General features: G+C 33.7%; 1 protein-coding gene across 1 annotated transcript; it reads left to right on the plus strand.

The window, feature by feature from the left end:
• The first annotated feature begins 9,944 nt into the window (after nucleotides 1–9,944).
• LOC101636625 (NKG2-D type II integral membrane protein) lies at nucleotides 9,945–16,688 on the plus strand. Its single transcript, XM_004693158.1, has 6 exons — nucleotides 9,945–10,086; nucleotides 14,549–14,641; nucleotides 14,838–14,873; nucleotides 15,166–15,317; nucleotides 15,617–15,720; nucleotides 16,553–16,688. Exons 1-6 carry the CDS (start codon nucleotides 9,945–9,947, stop codon nucleotides 16,686–16,688), a joined length of 663 nt encoding a protein of 220 aa, XP_004693215.1.
• Nucleotides 16,689–20,339: the final 3,651 nt, after the last annotated feature.

Below are 20,339 nucleotides of genomic sequence, written 5' to 3' on the forward strand. Positions count from 1 at the left end.
ATTTTGTACATGCCATTCTCACTATCTGTAAATGACATGTTTTTGTTCCTTTAAAAGTCATATAATCATTTTTGTGTTATTATTTAAATATTATTTAAGAGAGGTTTTGAAATCACAACAAATTAAAAAGATAAAAGAATTCCACACAGGCATTAACCAACATGGTGCCTGTTAAAGGAGAGGAATGTACTTCTCGCAGGTCACCTGGGGTCCATCATTCACCTGAGGCTTCACTCCTGATATTGTAGAATTTTTAAGAAAAATTTATATGAAATTTTAAATTATATACCTATGTACATATTGTATTTTTCTAAATGTTTTTTTATTTATTAAAATAAATCAGGTATAGATTGTAAATATTTGATTCATATTTTTAAGCTAAGTGATTATTACTCAACTTTGAATATTTTGAATTTAGCATTGCAAAATGTGTAATAGAGATAGACACCACTGACGTTTATTGTAAAGAATGATTAACTATTTATAGGGGTTGGCCTCCTAAGAGAGGATAAAAAATTTACAAGGAAAACCTTGGGGTGAATGGCAATTAGCAAAGGAGGTTCCAGACCTCCCTGAGGATGTTTTTAACCTTCACGGAAGTTTGTGGCAGCAGACAGCTTTCCGGCATGCTCTCTGACTGGTGAGAGACAGATGTTCCACAGTCATGATCCAGATTGGCGAGGAGGAGGGAAGACTCCCTGTCAGAATGTCCCCTGGCAGAGCTGGTGGAAGGGGATGGTGACTGAGACTAATCAGAAAGCCGGCTGGAGGTGAGCGCACTGACAGCTGCATCTCAGCCAGTGAAGCAACACCAGGAAGCCGGGAAGAAGAACTCCCAGTGGCTCCCCAGTGCCTTCTACAGCAAAACAACATCATGTGTGCCAACACCGGAGAGAAGTTTATGGGAGCTCGCTCTGTTATGTCAGAGTAGGACAGGACAGTTATTTCAGAGCAGGAGTGGATTTCCCTGCGGTAGGAGACTGGCCGCCGCCAGACTCACTTCCGCCTTCCATTTTCCACCTTCCATTCTAAGGGAGAGGAGAGGGGAGCAGGAACAAAACTGGGGTGGGAAGAGCACAGGGAACTATGGTGATGGCACAGGGTGAAGTGGTGGTGGGAAGCCCATGGGGATTACAGGCAAGATGAAAAATGTGCAAAATGAAGAATGATGTAAAAAAATGTATTTATAAAAAAATAAATGAATAAAAGAAAAAAAAAACTTCAAAAAAAAGAAGGGTGAATTTGAAGTTGGGAGTAATAATCTATTAATTGACACTAATTTTACTATGCAGCAGTTGCCCTATAAAAGCCGTTTGGATTTAGTACTTCCTTGGAGAATCAACAGGAAACTTTACAGACCATTAGCCTTATTTTTAATTGATGTACTGTTGCTTTATAACACTATGTGTATTAAGCGCATAACTTCACATCTTGGTGAGTGTGTCCTTCATATCACAGACAACACCAAAGTTCCGGCTCCCTTCACCACTATAAATGACCCACAATACTTGTTCCTCTCACCCCCTTCCATTATGGAAACTGTTTTTTGCTATTTTGTCTGAGTTTTGTTGTTGGCTTCTTTGTATTCCATTAAAGAATATAGTCAAAACATATTTGTCTTTCCCTTTCTGACTTAGTTAACTTAAGTATTTCAAGATTCATCTCCACAAATAATAAAATTGCACTTCCTTTAATATCTGAGTAGTATTACTGTGTGTGTGTATCTTTATCTAATTATCTTTACATTGACATTTAGGCTGTTAATGTCTGGACTTTGTGAATAATGTCTATTTAGATCATATCTGTTCTTTTTTTTTTTGCTTGTTTGTTCTCTTTTCAACATTTTTTTCGGATTGAGTGGTATGAGTTCTTCATATATTTTGTGTGACATTCCTTTCTTGATATATAAGTTGCAAATACCTTCATCCAGTCTACAGGTAACATGTTTCTGTGGTGTCTTCTTGTACTGCACAAAAGCTTATTATTTTGATGTGGTATAATTTGTTTATTTTTGTTCTTGTTTTCTTACCATTTGGAGGCATCTTTTAGCATATATCAAGGACTATTTTTCCTATGCTTTAGAACTACTGTTTGTTTTAGGTTATACATTCATGTCTTTAATTAATTTTTGTGTATAGTGAAAGGCAGTGGATGATTTCATTCTTTCACGCGTGACCATTCACTTCTGGAAGATAATTTCTTGTTTCCATTCTATATTCTTGTCTCCTTTGTCATAAATTAACTGTTGCTAAATGTATGATTTAATAGTTCATTATCATTTGCAAGAAAAATGTGTTATCTACATTTATTTCCTTAAACATAAGCATAATCTTTATATTCTTAAAATATGTATATATATATTCTCTATTATATATCTATATGTATATAGATATATATAATATATATATATAATATATATGTATATATTCTTTCCCTATATACATATAAGAAAAAAATTGTGAAAATTCAAAACTGTTATAAGATTGGTAACAGTTGATTGCTTAGCTCACCTTCAAAGCAAAAATTTAAAGACTTCATTAAAGTCTTTAATGTGCCTTAACGGCAACCTAGATTTAAGAAAAACAGCAGTAAAAATTCTTGACCTATTATGAAAGGCTCTCTGTAATAAGATATTTTTACAAAGCAGGTATCACATTTTATACTAATTGAGGTGAAGGAGGTATCAATTATAACCAATCACAGTAGAAATGAAAATTCCTAGATATTCAAAATGGTTCCCCCCAAATTTTAGCATTGCTAGTGATAAACTTCCTTGTATTTTATCTGAGTGAATTAACAAATTAATATAAATACTGTTGTATAATAGAAAAACAATGCTCAAATTATCAATATGAATAAACAAATAAAAATCACCAAACTTTTGAGGAGAAAGTTACAAAACTGAATATCAGAATAATGAAGACTAAACAGAACATTAATTGATCAAAGTTAAAAATTTCAAATAAAAGTTATCAGATGTACTGAGATGAATTTATGAGAATGATGATTGTTTATATTAGGCTAAATCTTTATTTTACTCCTCTGTAAAAACAACCACTGGAACAGCCAACACGGTAATGATTTTAATCTGAACCTCCTTCCCCTTCAGAGATATTAAAAAAAAAAAAAAAAAAACAAAGATGTGGGACATAGATAATCTCTGAAATATTAGGGTTATTAATATTGTGTGATGATTATAGGGAAAATTAAATATAAAGCTATGAAGATGAAGCAGACTTGTGAACTAAAGAGAAAAAAAGAAACTTTCTGGAAATATTATATTCTTATTCCAGGCTACCTAGGATTTGGAGGATACGGTCCAAAATTTCAGAGTGCAAAATATAGATACACATGATAAAAATTTTGAATGTAGATTACAAAGTATAAATATTTAAAGCATATAAAAACTTGAAGGAGAGAAATGGTCACATCAAAGAAGTTAATGTCTGAGGAATGAATGGTGGAAAGGAGCCAGAGAAATTTGAAAAAGTCATGAGCAAGAACTGTGGAAATTAGTACAAAATCATTTAATGGAAAAAATCACTTTCATAATCATTTTTAGTGATTATAGAATAGATTAGAAACTTTTGGTGGAGAGTGAAAGAACCTCACTTTAATTTTGCCTGTTTTCAAATATTATATGAATGAATCATAGCATATGTATTTTTTTTAAAAGATTTATTTATTTGTACAGAACTGGGGTACAGGCCAGAGATGCGAAGGGTGAGAGGCTTCACCAGAGACAGAGCGGGGAGCAGAACAGGCAGATCGACGAAGTACACTGCTGAGGGGAGCAGTGGGCGGGTCAGGAGAGGTCTGCCACGCCATGTGGATCTCCTCCGGGGCAGGTGGGGATCGAACTCATGCGGAAGTGGCTTTAGCTTTTTAGTGCAGTGCTTTAACCCGCTGCGCCACCAGGGAGGGCCCAGCATATGTATTTTTATATTTTATATCTTTTTTTTCAGTCACTACTCGATGAGACTCAAGCATGTGGCTTAGCATGAAAATAGTGCACTTATTGTCATTGTTGTATATAGATTTTGGCATAAATAAATGCTTTATTTTACTGTTTTTGTAACACTTAGTCATTACCTTTGTATTTTTTAAGAATAAAGTTGCTATTATTGAAGTGTATATGCTTTTTGTACATAGATAGATAGATAGATAGATAGATAGATAGATAGATAGATAGATAGATAGATAGATAGATAGATAGATAGATATCTGCTGTATATAGATTCTTGGTAAATAGTTGGATCTGGGAGTAGACTTGCTAGATAGTAAGTTATTCATAGAGTCACCTTTAGTAGATAGTGTTAAAGTATTCTAAGTTATTTGTTCTAACCAATTCCTTGCCATTCAAATTACTTAATCCAAAATCTATTTGGATACAAAATGCTGAAGTTGTCAATGGTGATTCTCCTTTCCCCCCAAATTTGGGGAGATTATTAATGAGGGAGAAAATGTAAGTTTAAAAACCAAACAAGTAACACACACACACACAAAATCAGCTAGTACACAAATAGAAATTTGAAGTCATCTGGCTTTTAAGGCACTTACAATTTACTTACAGTTTACCTGGAAGCATATTTGAAAAGTATTACCATTTGTGTATAACTGGTTATTCATACTTTCTAAGATTATACCACCATAGGGAAAAATACCTTCCTGTCCCCTTGTGAATTATAGATTTATGTTAAACAAACAAAATGAAATTTCCTGGTATGAGTGAACTAATCTAATGAACATATGTTCTTTGTAGAAAAAAAAATGACATGTCACTAGAATTGTTCATTTTTAGAATGATATAACCTCAACTAGAGACAGGATTGAGAAATTACATAGCCATCTCTATATCAGGAAACTGTGCCACGTAAAATTGTTACTTGTTCTTCCTCCTACGTGTTCCCGCCTCCCTCTGAAGTATACACTCATGATTTCCAGAAGCTCTACCTGGTGTTACTCTATTACAATGTGTGACGCTATTTGTGTCTCTCAACACCTAAAATACAGCTGAATGTATTAGAGGTTATGGATAAACGTGTGTTTTAATGCCCCATACAGAGGCAAAGCCCATCTGAAGTTTAGATTTGATCCTTTTGGTTTGTTTTTTCAATTCAACACATTTTCAGAAAAGCCCAGAATACAATCGTTTCATTTGGTCAAAACCACCTACCTTATTATGTTTTTGTTTCTGGGTGACTGTTCAATAAAAACCCCCAACCACATGTAGTTTTCACACCACAGTTAAAGTGAGTATCTGAGCATCCTGCCCAGAGGACTGTTTTTCACCACAGAGCTGCACTGTGGTCTCCCCTCCCCCGCAGGGCACACAGGAAGAGCTAAGTACCCCTCATCCTGTAGGGCAATCTTTTGTCTCTCTGGCCAAAATGACCCTGATCAGCCTGGGGGGCTTTTCTCTTTTAACAGTAATTTTTAAAATCTACCTCCTGCCTACCTAGTCAAATTTATATTTGCACAGCTTATTGAGATGCTGGCATTTTGTTTTGTTTTGTTTTATCCGTTTGAGCTAGATTATTTGCAAAGCATCACTACTTTCTCCAATATTTTTGAGAGAAAATATTTATATTTGCACAGCTCATTGAGATGCTGGCATTTTGTTTTGTTTTGTTTTATCCGTTTGAGCTAGATTATTTGCAAAGCATCACTACTTTCTCCAATATTTTTGAGAGGTCAGGGATATGTTCCTGTGGGACCCATGCATGCAATTTTGTGCTTCCCTGACTTTCTTGCTTATTTTTTTGACTCATGAGTCTGGACTCATTTAGCATATGCCTCCTTGAAAATTATTTCCGAAGTCTGTCAACTTACTGAGAGCTTTATGAGGGATACTACAACTCCTTTTGCTTAACTTTATCAGGGTACTTATTAAAAAAAAAATGCACTTGTAGGTGAGATTTTGTCATTCACCCACAGGACTTTAAGTTCCTGTTTGAGCTAAGTGAAGTTAATAGAATATTCAGATGTTTTGTTCCTTTTTCTCACCTTTTATTTAAAAGATGTAAAATTTCAATTACACCTAAGGGCATTAAAATAAAACCAATTTACAGACACTTGTGGTTTCTTGCAGTAGCTGCTCATAGCTTCAGAGTGCTGAGATGTAACCCCTTCAAAAGTGCATTATTTCTCTAATGCAAAGATATCCTGATGAGAAAATTTTTAGAAACCTATTAATATCCTAAAAATTATTGTAGATTTAATCAACCTTTGCTGAGTCAAAAATATTAGCCTATCTTGATTTTATCTCCTATCTAGTATACAGAGAAGATAGTTACAGTATCTAATTGTTTTATTAAGTGAAGATTTTTTTTTACAAAATAAAATCTGCTGACTGAACACACTGATTATGGGTTTACTGACCAAAGTTTTATACTCATGAACATATAAAATAGCTTTTTTTTTTTTCCAGCTGTTCCCTTCTATAATGGCCACAGTGATAAATATGTAATTGAAAACTGTTCATTCAAAATAAATAAATAAATAAATGAAATCTTGCGTTAGGGGCAAGGAGGATGAAACTGGAGGGTAAGATGATAAGTGAAACCAGTCTGATGGAAGAAGATTATGAGATTAATTCTATATGATTCCACTCACATGTTAGCTATAGTCACAAAGCAGATGACCAGATAAAACGGACACACCTATACTTTTGGTAGTGATATTGGTAAACCATGTACAGATGTCAAATTCACAGCTGTACACTAGAAAATCACATAATGTAATAAAACAATGTATTTCAATAAAAAGTCTTAACATGCTAGAAGATTTTTTCATCACATGATGATGTTAGGATTTAACATTTATTTCACCAAGTCAAGCTTCTGTGTAGAGAAAGTGGGAGTAGTGTGGTTTGCCCTATGTATTTTCAAGAGAAAGAGGATATCATAACACATTCTACCATCTCGGGGATCAGAACTGATTCAACATTTGTGGTTTCAATTTTAACTTAGAAACTTCAGTATCTAAATTGCTGTTTGGATAGGATTCCCCAAGAATCAGGACCTGCTTTTTCTTCAGGTGTGTGTTTTTGTGGGGGTATGCCCGTGCCGGTCTGTGGGTCTGTGATTCTAGCAACTGTTATTTAAAAAATGAGGCATTTGGGGGGTTTCAAACTCAAGATAGTCTGTAAAAATATTTATACTGTAAGGCAATTTTAATGGCCTTGTATTTGAACAGAATTACTGAGAACAAGAAATGTTTATTACTTTTGAGATATACTTATTTTCACTTTAAACCTAGATAGGTAATTAAAAAAACTAATTAATACTAATTAAAGAACCAAAAATTGTCATATGTCATAGAACTTTATTTCTATACAAAAGCAAAAAAAGAAAAAAAAAAGTTTTGCATTTGGGATTAAAGAACTGAATTTCAGTTTGAATTTTCAGGAGAATTAGGAGTCTCCTGGTCTTGCAGAAGGTATTTAACTTCTATGATACAGGACTTGCAAAATGAAATAAATTGTATATCTGTTGCTTCCAATTTTTAAATCAAATTTAAAACATTCATTTTTAATCTAAGCATTATACTTAATTAGTCAACATCTTTTTTTTTTTTTTCTGGGAAACTTGTAGATGCTGTAAGATGTTACTATGTAAAGAAATAAGAGATTGTTTTTGTTCATAATGGTGGCTTAATATAGGTGATGATGGTGCTGTGAATAGAAGTTAAACTAAGAAACCATTCAGCAAAAATGCACATGTCTAACTCAAATTTACCTTGCAAAGAAAGAAATTATCATCAAATAAAATAAAACTATTATAAATAAACACTCTGTGTTGACATTCAGTATTAGTGATGGCAAGAGGTTTGCTTAATGTAAGTGAACAAAATACACCCATGATATTTTTTTTAAATCTTTTAAATAAGTTTTTATTGTGTAACCAAGAGATATAAGCATTTATTTTACATGGCTTTTTATGAACTTTTATGTTCATAAAAACTTCTATGTTCCCCCTTTTTGTACACACATGAGGGAATTATATAGTCTTTTTACTTTTTCAATCAAAACATATCATCCCACCACACACACAAAGAAAACAAACAGAAACTAAATGCCCAATTCTATTTTACTCAGGAATCTTTTGAGAAAGAAGACTTTGGATTCACCTCTGAAGTAGATGAGGATTAGATGATGGAGTTCACGCAAGGTCGGTGGAATAACCAGAATGAGGGTATGTACTTTCCACATAAATGTATAGTTTGTCTGCCGTTTATTTTTAAGATCCCAGAATCTGATACAAGAAGGTAAGGCATAGGATTGCAATGTTTCTCCTCCTTATGTTAACTTCATATTCATTTCATATTTTGCTCATATCCTTTTTTTTTTTTAAGATTTATTTATTTGTGCATACAGAACTGGGGTACAGGCCAGAGAAGCAGGGGTGGCGAGAGGATTCACCAAGAAGAACAGGCCGACTAACGAAGTACACTGCTGAGGGGAGCAGCAGGCAGGACAGGAGAGATCTGCCATGCCATGTGGTCATCTCCCGGGCAGGCGGGGATCAAACTCACGTGGAAGTGGCTTTAGCTTCTTAGTGCTGTGCTTTAACCCACTGCACCACCAGGGAGGCCCCTCTTATACTTTTTAATTGACTATTGAATATTAAAAAGCTTATTAGTTTCCTCCTCCCTTCATTTAGTTAATTAACTAACATCACGTCTCTCAAAACTTGAGGCATTTTGAAATAATGACAGCTTTAGGATTTGGAGTTAGAAACTGAACTTTCGCCAAAGTTTCGCTAGTTGTTTGTACTGAATCTAGGGGAATACACAGTCTCTATAAACTTTAATTTTCTTTGCCTCAGCTAAAGAAAGAAAAAGCAATATTTACTGATAATGGACTTAACTGGTGTTAATATTAGGTGACATATATTTTAAAAGTCTTCTTGAGGTAAAAACATTACAGGGTCTCCTGTGCTGAGCAGCACTGTGAAGCTATCCACAGCCACTGGGGCACAAGTTTGATCCCCGGCCAGGGAGCTGACCCACATGGTACAGCAGATAACTTCTGTTTCAGATGACTTCTGCTACTCCCCTCAGCAGTGTTTTTCAGTTGATCCACCTGTTCTGATCTCCACTCTGTCTCTGGTGAATCCTCTCACTCCACCTTATCACTGGACTGCACTCCAGCTCTTGTATACATAAATAAATAAAGTATATATTTAAAAAAAAAACATTATAAACTGCTCATAAGGGAAATCATTATATTAAATGTTGTGATTTTGCCTCTTCTAAGATTCATTTCTTCATCCATAAAATAAAACATATGCTTTTATATGCTTATTAACTAAATTACATATATATACACACAATATGCAGGTTTGATTTTTTTCAGTTTAATGTTTAGAATAAGAGGAAATTGGTACTAGTGTTTTATTTATATGAGGTTTCTGCAGAGTAATAAATACTGTATCAAAAAGAAAGAGAAAATGATTACTGTTTGTTTGAAAGGCAAGATTTTTTTGCATTATCCTTTACTTACTTACTAAGAAGTAAAGGAAGAAAAAGAGCAAAAAAAGTTTATTTGAAAATACTTTTTTTGCTGTTTTTCTTCCTTTCTTTCTTCTTCTTCTTCTTTTTTTTTTTTTTTGTCTTGCAATTTGTAACATTAAATTAGTATATGTGATTTTATGGAATAAATACATGTCTCATTCGGTTAGATGTGGGTCTTTTTTATTCTTCAGGGTCTTTATTGTTAGATTTAATTACAAGTTAAAAAAATGTACTTACTTTAATAGCACACAAGATCTTGCTACAACTATTTTTCCAAAGATTAAATTTAATATTCCTATCACACGTATCAACAACATAGCAAGAAAAGAATATGAAGCAATAGTAATGTGATATTAACTTTTAATAGGCTTTGCACAGAAATGGTAAGTTGAATTTTGAAAATTAATGACCCACATGGAAGAACGACCATGATGCATACTGGTCTGAATTTTCTTTCTTCAGAGCTCAATGAATGTCATGGCAATAACTTTCAACTGGTAAAGCAAGGTATTTCCACAGGACAGCAAAGGAAAAGAACTTCACCGGTGACTACCAAAGTTGGAGAAAACTGTAGGTCTTCAATTTTACTTGGCCTCTCTCATATTCTGAGGTGAATGCTAGAAATTGTTTAGATAAGGGCCTTCCTGGTGGCACAAAGGGTTAAGGCACAGCACCATGAAGCTCTCTGCAGCCACTGCAGCACAAGTTCAAGCCCCAGACAGGGAGGTCAGCAGACCTCTTCTGTCTCATTCACTGCTCCCCTCAGCAGGGGCGTGCTCCCCACTCTGTCTCTGCTGAATCCTCTCATCTACCTGCACCTCTGGCTTGTACACCAGTTCTTGTATGCATAAATAAATCAATCTTTTAAAGAAAGAAAAATTGTTTAGATCAGTGGTTAACAATTAGTGAAATTTAATGAGGAAAACTGAAATGAGATTAACTCTAGTTTAATATTGTAATACATGATACAATTAGCAGAAAATTCTATAGAGGATCCATTTGTGCCTTAACATAATGAGAATGTCATAATAATCATAACAATGAGTAACTAGAGGTGAAAAGTAGAAAAGAAATACAAGATATCTTTCAGAAATATGACCTTAAACAGTTTAAATCCAATGTGATTGTTATTCACAGAAACATTTCTAAATATAGTGAAGAAAGTATGATGTTGTATGCAATGCTGAATAGCATTGCAAAGAGAGCTTGACAGAGCTTGCACAGAGAGAAAACCACAAACTGTTCTAACCTATGACTCTATTAAATGTTAAAAATAAAAATAAATTATGATCAAGTAGTATCACTTTACAAGAGTTATGAAAACATGAAAGATGTAATCATCAAAGAGGAATAAGTGAATGATCATATGCATAATGTTGAAAAGATTTGGGAGAAAATTCAACATTATTCTTAATTAATTAGTTAATTTTTAAAGCTTCTAAAATAGAAATGAATATGCCTATGTTGAGGTTCAAACCTTGTTGACAGCTTGTTGACAAATGCTGGCAGCATTTTCATTATAGTGGGAAAAAGGCAAGACTTTTTATTACAATTATCACTGCATAATAATAAGCATAAAAGTGAAAAAAGTAAATGTTATGCAATTTAATAAAGAGGGAGTATTAAAATATTTGCAAAATATGTGTATGACTGAAAAACACTGAAAAACTCCAATTTACCATCCAAAATATTAAAAACATAAGGGTATTTGAATTTGGTTGAAAATAACATCTAAAAATCAGTTGTCTTATTAAATAAAGACAAGGTAAACATTTTTATAAAATTAAAAATCAGAAAAAAACAGAATTCTTATGAGTAAATATATGTATTTACAATTTTACTATGACATGAAGAGACATGAATAATGGAAATAGAAACTTTTTTTAGGGTAAGAGGCATTCTAAAAATGCAAATTATCTTCACATATCTACTCATTTAATATGATTCTACTGAAAGACCAGTGCACCATATTTTAAAAATCCAGGCTTCTGAAAAGTTTTCTTTGAAGTTCTTAAGAAACATAAAAAGCATAATTATACTGAAAATATGAAAGAATATAATTTTGTGCACATTATCAAATACTCAAGTATATTATAAAACTAAGGAAATTTTACATATAATTTGAATGGACAGATTAAAGAGTTGTGAACAAAAGTAAATACATATGGGAATATATTATAGGCCAACAAATGATATTTCATATTGATGAGGTCACATTAATTTTTTAATAGATAATGTTAGAAAAGTTCAGTGCTTACCTGGAATTATGTCTTATAATCTTTGTTCCTGAGTTATACACACACACATACACACAGAAACTAATAAGGAAGGACACTATATATCATTTTGAAGGGCCAAGGTCATGATTTATAAACTCAGAGTGATGATAGCATTTTTTGCTCATATCAAAAAACCATAAATTATAAAGTAAAATTTGATCAGGTCAACCATAGAAAAATCACCTTTTTTTCTCACAATCAAAATATCACAAAGTTAAAACACAAATAATATCTGAAATGTATTTGCAAAACAACTGATAAGAAATAAACTATTATTTTAAAATATAATTACAAAAGATACTTAAATAAGAAAAATCTCAAATAGAAAATAGATATTCTCTAAACAGAGTAAACTATGCTCAATGTTTTTAATAACAAGAAAATGTTACACATAAGGATGTATCGGTTAGCAGAATTATGCATTCCAAAATAAGAAAAAAATTAAGGGCAGTGAAAGGTATCAGCAAACAGGCTTTTATTTATTCATTTTGATTGAGTTAACATTACTCTACTGTGTCTGATTTAGGGTAATAAGTTTACCCTATTCTGATCTATGTCACCATATCACACCCACTTTCAAAGAACCCATAGTCCTTTAAATGTAACTCTGATACTACAAAAATTGGTATAGAATCTGAATGGAAATTTTCAATCATTATAAAAATACAACACAGGCACCCTTTGACTCAGAAATTACACTTTCAGGAATCTTACCTTACAGTTACTGAAAAATAAGTACAAGTTGAATGAATTATTCATGTCATTATTCTAAAAGTGAAAGCTAAGAAACAAGATAAATATGCATTGGGAAAAAATTAAAATCTGTTAATACTTAGATATGCCACTAAAACATATGCTAATCAAATATTGTAAGAAACTATCACAAATCTGACACATTGTAAAATATACTATGTAATAATTACTAGCATGTGGATATTCATTTAAATTATTTTGAGGTCATATTGGTTTTCACTTTACAATCTGGAGGTATAGGATCACACCCTTCAGATATGTTATCACACCACACCCACCATCAAAACTCCAGTACTCATCCACAATGTTCCACTGGACACTCACACCTCCGCTCCCACTGCATTACCAAAACACCTGTTTGCTTCAGTTTTACAGTTCAGATGTCAAATGCCTTTTATTGCAGAGTAATTGCTTTGCTTCTCTATATTCCAAACATAGGTGAAACCATCCTATAATTCTCATCCTCCCGATATAGATATATTCCACTTAGTATTCCCCTTTCCAGAACCATCTCACATTATTGCACATGGCCAGAGTTAATTGTTTTTATAGCTAAGTAGTATTCCTTTGTGTGTGCATGTGTCAAAGTTTCTTTATCAACACCTCTATCCCTTGGCATGTAGGTTGTTTGTATAATTTAGTTATTGTAAATAGTCTACAGTGAATTTAGACGTGCATGTATCCCTTTGAATTAGAGTTTTTGCATTCTTCAAGTAGATAACTAGAGAGGAATTAAAGGTTCATATGGTAGATCTAATTTTAATATTTTGAGAAATCTCCATCCTATATTCTACAAGACTTGGATCAGTATATAGTCCCACCAAAAGTGTTTCCTCCCCCCCCCCATTCTGCCCAACACTAATTTCTGATCTTTTGATATAACAGGCCATTCTTCTGGATGTGATGAACTACCTCATTGGGATTTTGGTTTTCATTCATATCAAATTTTTTTTTACACCTACTGATAGGAATTTTTCTCTTTCTTTTTCTGGATGTGATTACATTAATGGAAATTTGACATTGATCCACCTTGTTCCTTTATATTAACTCTCTTGTTCATGATGTATAATCCTTCAATGTTCGTTAAATTTGATTTGTTAAAATTTTGTTGAGGTTGTTTTCATCCTGACTGGCATACTTGATCACTCACCTTTTGTTCATAAATTTAAATTACTTAAATTCCCTCCACATCTAGTCTGTTGCACTTGGTCTCTGCTGTCCAGGTGGTACTTTACTTTCACTTGAGTCACAGGCTGTCTGTGTTAAGTCCCCTGTGGACTACTTTGTATTATTCTCCTAAGAGCTAAGCAGGCAGCCTTCTTTCATACCATCTACCTTTTAAGCTTTCAGGATATATTCTTTTTTTTTTTTTTAAAGATTTATTTACTTGTGCATACAGAACTGGAGTACAGGCCAGAGGCTCAGGGGCGGCAAGAGGCTTCACCAGAGACAGAATGGGGAGCAGAACAGGCAGATCAACGAAGTACACTGTTGAGGGGAGCAGCGGGAGGTCAGGAGAGGTCTGCCGCGCCATGTGGTCACCTCCGGGCAGGCGGGAATCTAACTCATGTGGAAGCGGCCCTAGCTTCTCAGTGCTGTGTTTTAACCCACTGTGCCACCAGGGAGAGCATCAGGATATATTCTTAAGTCAAAAATTTCACAGACCATAGTTTATTAAATGTGTTTGTAAAAAGGGGCAGAAGGGAAACTTATATGTATTTTTATTTCATCTGCCCGGAAAACATTAAAAATGATGACTGTGATTTATTATAGGAGGGACCAGTAACTTGCAGAGAGGAATAAAGGAATATTACATTCTATCCTGTTGTTTTTAATCATTTACAAAGTAATTATGTTATCTATTCTGAGAAAAATGAATGAGGAAAAAGTACTAATGTACTCACCCTTTAAAAAAACAAGCTAATGTGTATATTAAATGCAGAGATACATAATCCTTCAATCTTTATTTTGATCATCTTTTGTACATTTTTCCCTGACAGCACCTCCTTTTATCCTTGTCCGTTCCATTGCTGTAGCATTGGGGATCCATTTTGTTGTAATGACAGTAATATATGGTGTCATGGCCATCAACTGTAAGTGATATCTACAAAGAGGTCGATAACATTGTTACTCTAATGACAGTCATGTATTATTATTGCTAAGACCCAGACACACAGGGACATACATTCTTAATATTGAATGTATACAGATGTTGTTATTAACCTAGAAATGTGTTTTTGAATTAAATTACTAACAATACAAATATTTTAAATATTATTATTTTAATAGTGTTCTTTAACCAAGGAGCTCAAGTTCCTTTGAAAGGTAAGTGAGTTTTCCTGTATTTTAAAGCACAAATTGCATTGATCTTTCTGTCTCTTTCCATCTCATGTACACACATTATCTATGCACATGTATCAAAAGACAAAAAAAGTGTAAAAGAAAATGATTAAATTTGTTCATAATCCATGCTTGTATAGAAATATTTCTTTGGGAGCTATTAAAATAATCTGAAATTTCAGAGCTAGAATTAAGAAAAAATATTTTACCCATCTATGCAAAATCTGCTATAATGTTCAACTATATGTGAAATTAGTGATGTGTTTTCCATTTCTAGGCAGTTACTATGACTCATGTCCTGTAAACTGGATACATTATAAAAATAAATGCTACAAATTTTTTAATGAGAACAAAAACTGGCATGAAAGTCAAGCTTCTTGTAAGACTCAAAATTCCACCCTCCTGAAAATATACAGCCAAGAAGATCAGGTGAGTATTTTTTCTTTTTTTTGAATTCTCATTCTTATATTTAGTTATAATATATGAGATAAATTACAAAAATGTGAACCTCAGCATGAAGATTCAGATATAGCAACCTGAATTCTTTCTGCATTAAAACTTATAAAAGAAAACACAGAAAGCACAGATATGATGTATGTATTGTGTAACTAGGATTTATGCATGAAAATATGTTTTACCCAAGTGTGAAAAGAAGTGATTAAATGACCATGCTTTTGCGATTATGTGCACACTAATTTTGTTTTTGATATATTTATGGCTTCAAACAGGACTTTTTTAAGTTGGTGAAGTCATATCATTGGATGGGACTAACACAAATTTTACCAAACAGATCCTGGCAGTGGGAAGATGGCTCGATTCTCTCCCCCAACCAGTAAGTCCCTAAAGCAGTAGGTATCATTTGTGGACTTGTCCTAAGCTAGCCTGATGATCACTGAACTACCATATTGTCCCTCACAGCAGTAAGGTAGAGGGGGCCCATGTATATGTGTCTGTACAATACACAGTTACAGGTTAATGTGATCATATTCTATGAATACATATACACAGAGATGAAGTCCTGGGTCTCCATGTTGCAGTTCGGGACCCCTACACCTTACTGCATAGATGGATTTGCACACACAGAGAATGTCACAAAGGTTTCCGCATACACCCAGCTATAGCTGTTCTTAGCATTGGGGAGGTCCTCGGGGACACTTCTAACTTGGGACACACACTAAGCATCACATACATTCTATTTTGAAGTTATTGCCAGAATTGTTGAGATATGATTGATATTTAATAAACTAGACTTACATAAAGTTTGCAATTTACTAAATTTCATGAGCGTATCTATCCATGAATCTACTGATTACATCAAGATAACAAATGTAATAATCTCCTGCAAAACTTACTGTTTCAGTTGCTCCCAGTTGTTGACTATTATAAATTGAGCCACCTGCAGGGAGGGATAGAACTCCTTCAAGAGACTCACACTTCAGTCAATGATACAGTTATAATCCGAAAAGTATTACCCAGTATAATCAGTGCTTAGAGAAATGATAACAGATATTATGGCATATCTGTGAAATAAGAAAGCCTGCCATATTCTTAAAAGCTCCTGAAATGATACAATTTCCTTATGTATATTTGAAAAATTATTATTTCATTTTTTTTTTTTTATTTTACATCAGTAAGTCATGGCCTTGTTGTTCTTCCTGATCCAGAGTAACCGTGTATGAAATGCAGAATGGAAGCTGTGCAGTTTATGGCTCAGATTTTAAAGGTTATACTGAAAATTGCTTCACTCCAAATACCTACATTTGTATGCAGAGCATGGTGTCAAGAGCTTGTGATTTATAAAACAAAAAGGATTCAAAGCTACAAAACCCATTTTCTAAAGAAGAAAATTTTCTATTCTCATCCTCATTTTCCAGAAGAAAATGCTGCCGCTATTTATTGAACTGTACTTTCATCACTGGCATGTGACACATAAGTAATCATAGGGAATACAACTCAACAGTAAAGAACTTATCTTCTGTAATGATGTTTTGTTCATTTAAAAAAAAATTGAGTGACAAACATGCATATTTAATTTAAGGTCTGCTTTAGATATTCGAGAGCTCAACTAAATTTTAAAGGATGATTTTATTAAATATGTATGCATATCAAACTTCTTTTGTTTAAGGCTTATTTATGTATGCATACAGAACTGGGGTACAGGCCAGAGGTACAGCGGCAGAGAGAGGATTCACCAGAGACAGAGTGGGGAGCAGAACAGGCAGACAGATGAAGTACACTGCTGAGGGGAGCAGCAGGCTAGACAGCGGAGTTCTACTGAAGTTGCCATGGCTTGGCTTGGCTTTGCAGTGCAGCGTTCCAACCCACTGCACCACCAGGAAGAGCCCACATGTGTATCATTTCTTACCCCAGTTGCTATTAGTTCTGTTGCTATTGTCAGATTGTAATTTGTGACTATGGATGAGGAAGAGCAAGACAACTTCATTCTGGTATGGGTCAATTTGGAGAGTTTCTGGATTGAGAGTAAACTAAAGATGTCAAAAGTTGTCTCGTGGTCTTCAAGCTCTGTATTTTCTGTGTACATCTTTCTCCACCAGGAGTATATTTGACTATTTCCCTCCAACTCTGGGGCCCAGCTTTCCTGTCTTCACCAGAAAACAAAGTCTTTCCATGGAGCTGGTTTTTCTCTCAAAAGTACTCTTACCTCTGGATCCCTGCTGACCTTTGTTAAGTCCAGACCTCTCCATAAGTACCAATTCATTGACTTTTCCATCTGGATTAGCTCTTTGTTATAATCTATAATTCTCTCCCCTCCCTAAAACCTCATTTTACTGGTATGTATGCATTGATGTCATTATATATTAACATCTGTCCTCACTGTAGTTTGGAAGCCCCATCAGGTAGATTCAGCTCTGTACATGCGAGTCTCTAGGTCTGAAGGCTCAGCTTGACTAATGGCAAAAAACCCGTGTTTATGAATAAATTGCTTATTTCTTCCATTCTAGAGGAGAATGCCAACTCCACCCAGGGAGGTGACCCACATAGCACAGCAGAACTCTCCTGTCTCTCATGCTGCTCCCCTCAGCAGTGTATTTCAGTCAATCTGCCTGTTCTGCTCCCCACTCTGTCTCTGGTGAATCCTGTTACCACCCCTGGACCTCTGACCTGCACCCCAGTTCTGTATGCATAAATAAATAAATCTTTAAAAAAATAAAAATGTTTCACACCTTGTGTGGCTAACAAAGTTTTAACATCTCCTAACTCTCCAAATCACTTTTAAACCATTTTCACATTTGACAAAAGTGCATTTTTTCCTGAGTTCATTTGTTCAGGCATTTTTACCTGCTAGCCCTGAATATTTATTCTCCCACAGATGATCTACTGAGGCAGAAGATGACTGGTATTGTACAGAAATATCACTATTACTCTAAAAATATGACAAAATTTATTTTGAAAGTACTCAAAAATTTGAATCGTAAGTAAGATCTACAAATAACTCATTCTAGTCATCAAGGATTTTATTTAAAATTCTGTCTCAATAATGTTTTTGACATTAGTAATTTTCATTGTATCAATTCTTAAGTTGTTGAATGGTATTTATTGCATTTATCTTATTAAATATTTTAAGGTATGACACCTAATTTTATCAAAATAAATATCTGATGTAGATGAAATTTCTACACAGGGAAATCTCAGATGTTCATTTTATTGTCTTTCCATTGTATTTCATTTAATCGGAATATGTCCTCTTCTTACAGATACAATAGCCTTCATTTTGGCAATCTTCAGCAACAATCTTACCATATCTTATATATGTGCACTTGTCATTAGCATTTTCATATCCTGGAGTTAGAAACCTAGAAGATAAAAATATATTAGAGCATTAATTTATTTTCCATAGAAATTTCATTTCTAAGGTTAAAATTTTGATATACTTCCAAAGAAAAGGAAATGTTATTTTCCCACCTCTCTAAAAGAAACAATGAGAATACTCAACTGTCATACAAAATTTCATGCTAGATCTGGAAGTGGGAAGTAACATGCTTAAATTTCTGGCCCACATGCAACTTTAGGGTGGCTTCTATTTTCACTGAAGTTTAAAGTCTCCCTTTATGCAATAGTATTTGGATAAATACACCCCATTGCATAAGCAGTGAGGAAAATTATTGTCATCACCAATAATGGAAGCTTTACTCCTTCAAGAGAAAAGATCACAATCCTCATGAGTAAGATGACTTAAGCATTTAAAAAAGCTAATATATTTGAATCTGTTAATGAGGATCAAAGGAATTCAGGGAAAGTCTCAGGAACTTGAGCCCCAATTCTGGAAGTAGGCCATGTGAGAACTGATGAAAGTGCAGCTTTCAGTTTGGAATGAGAATACTATTTCTTAAACTGTTAGGTGTCTCTGTTGTCTTCATTTGAACATGGAATTTATGTTAGGAAATCATGTCTGTTAAGTGTGGGCACAGTGCAAACATTCTAGCCTATTTTGTTCATGCTATTTCATAAAAGAGATCATATGCTTTAATAAGATTTATGACTCCATGATGTATTTCATTTAATTCACCCTAAACACTTAGCAGAGAGGGCATACAGGGGGAAAACACACCTTAATTGAGTTGTTCTAAGTACCAGGTACTTTCCACATCACAAAGTTTACCATTCCATGTATTTTTTCATAATCTTTCTATGGAATAATTTCCCTTATTCATTTTGGAATGGAACAAAAACTGAACTCAGAATGTTTGAACAGCAAGAGTCAGAGAGCCAAAACTTCAGTCTAAATTTAACTTCAGTCTATGGTATCAATTCCTCAGCACTTAAATGGTGGAAGTGAAGATGGGGAAACCAAGGCATGTTATTTAAAAGTTCCCTGATAGTCTTGCTAAATTGACCTTTACAAATGTAGTGTCTACTTGAGCACACTGGGAATCCAATAGGGGACAATGTAGCAATGGGCTTACAGTAAATAAAATGAACATACAATAAATATAAATTTGTATTAGAAAGAGAGTATCCATGATAAAGAACAAAATAGGAAAAAAACATCAAGATGAACAATACATGATAATTGTACATGATAACTAAGTAGTAGATACTTAGTTGAACCTACAATGTTAAGTCTCATGTGTTTTATAGATTATGTATCACAAACTTTTGGTGATATATTTGGGCATTTTCATATTGCATTATCCAGTGGTGTTTGAAATGAATGTTATATTAGAAAGGTAGACTGGAATGTATGTTTTGGAAGAAGATAAAAGCTTAATAAAATTTCTGATTTTCAAAATCAGTTGCTTTCTTTTACACAACTACCACTATATTTCATAAACATCACTAACAATGGAAGACAATGGAGTGAATATATGCACCCCTAGTAAGATATGTTTCAGTTATTTCAGATCTTCAGTCATAACTGCATCAGTAATCAGATAGAATGATAAGATAAATTTATGATTAATTATAGATAATTGTTACACTTTCCTATGA

This window comes from Condylura cristata, unplaced genomic scaffold, assembly GCF_000260355.1.
Source record: "Condylura cristata isolate star-nosed mole 26May11 unplaced genomic scaffold, ConCri1.0 scaffold00036, whole genome shotgun sequence".
Taxonomy (NCBI): Eukaryota; Metazoa; Chordata; class Mammalia; order Eulipotyphla; family Talpidae; genus Condylura; species Condylura cristata.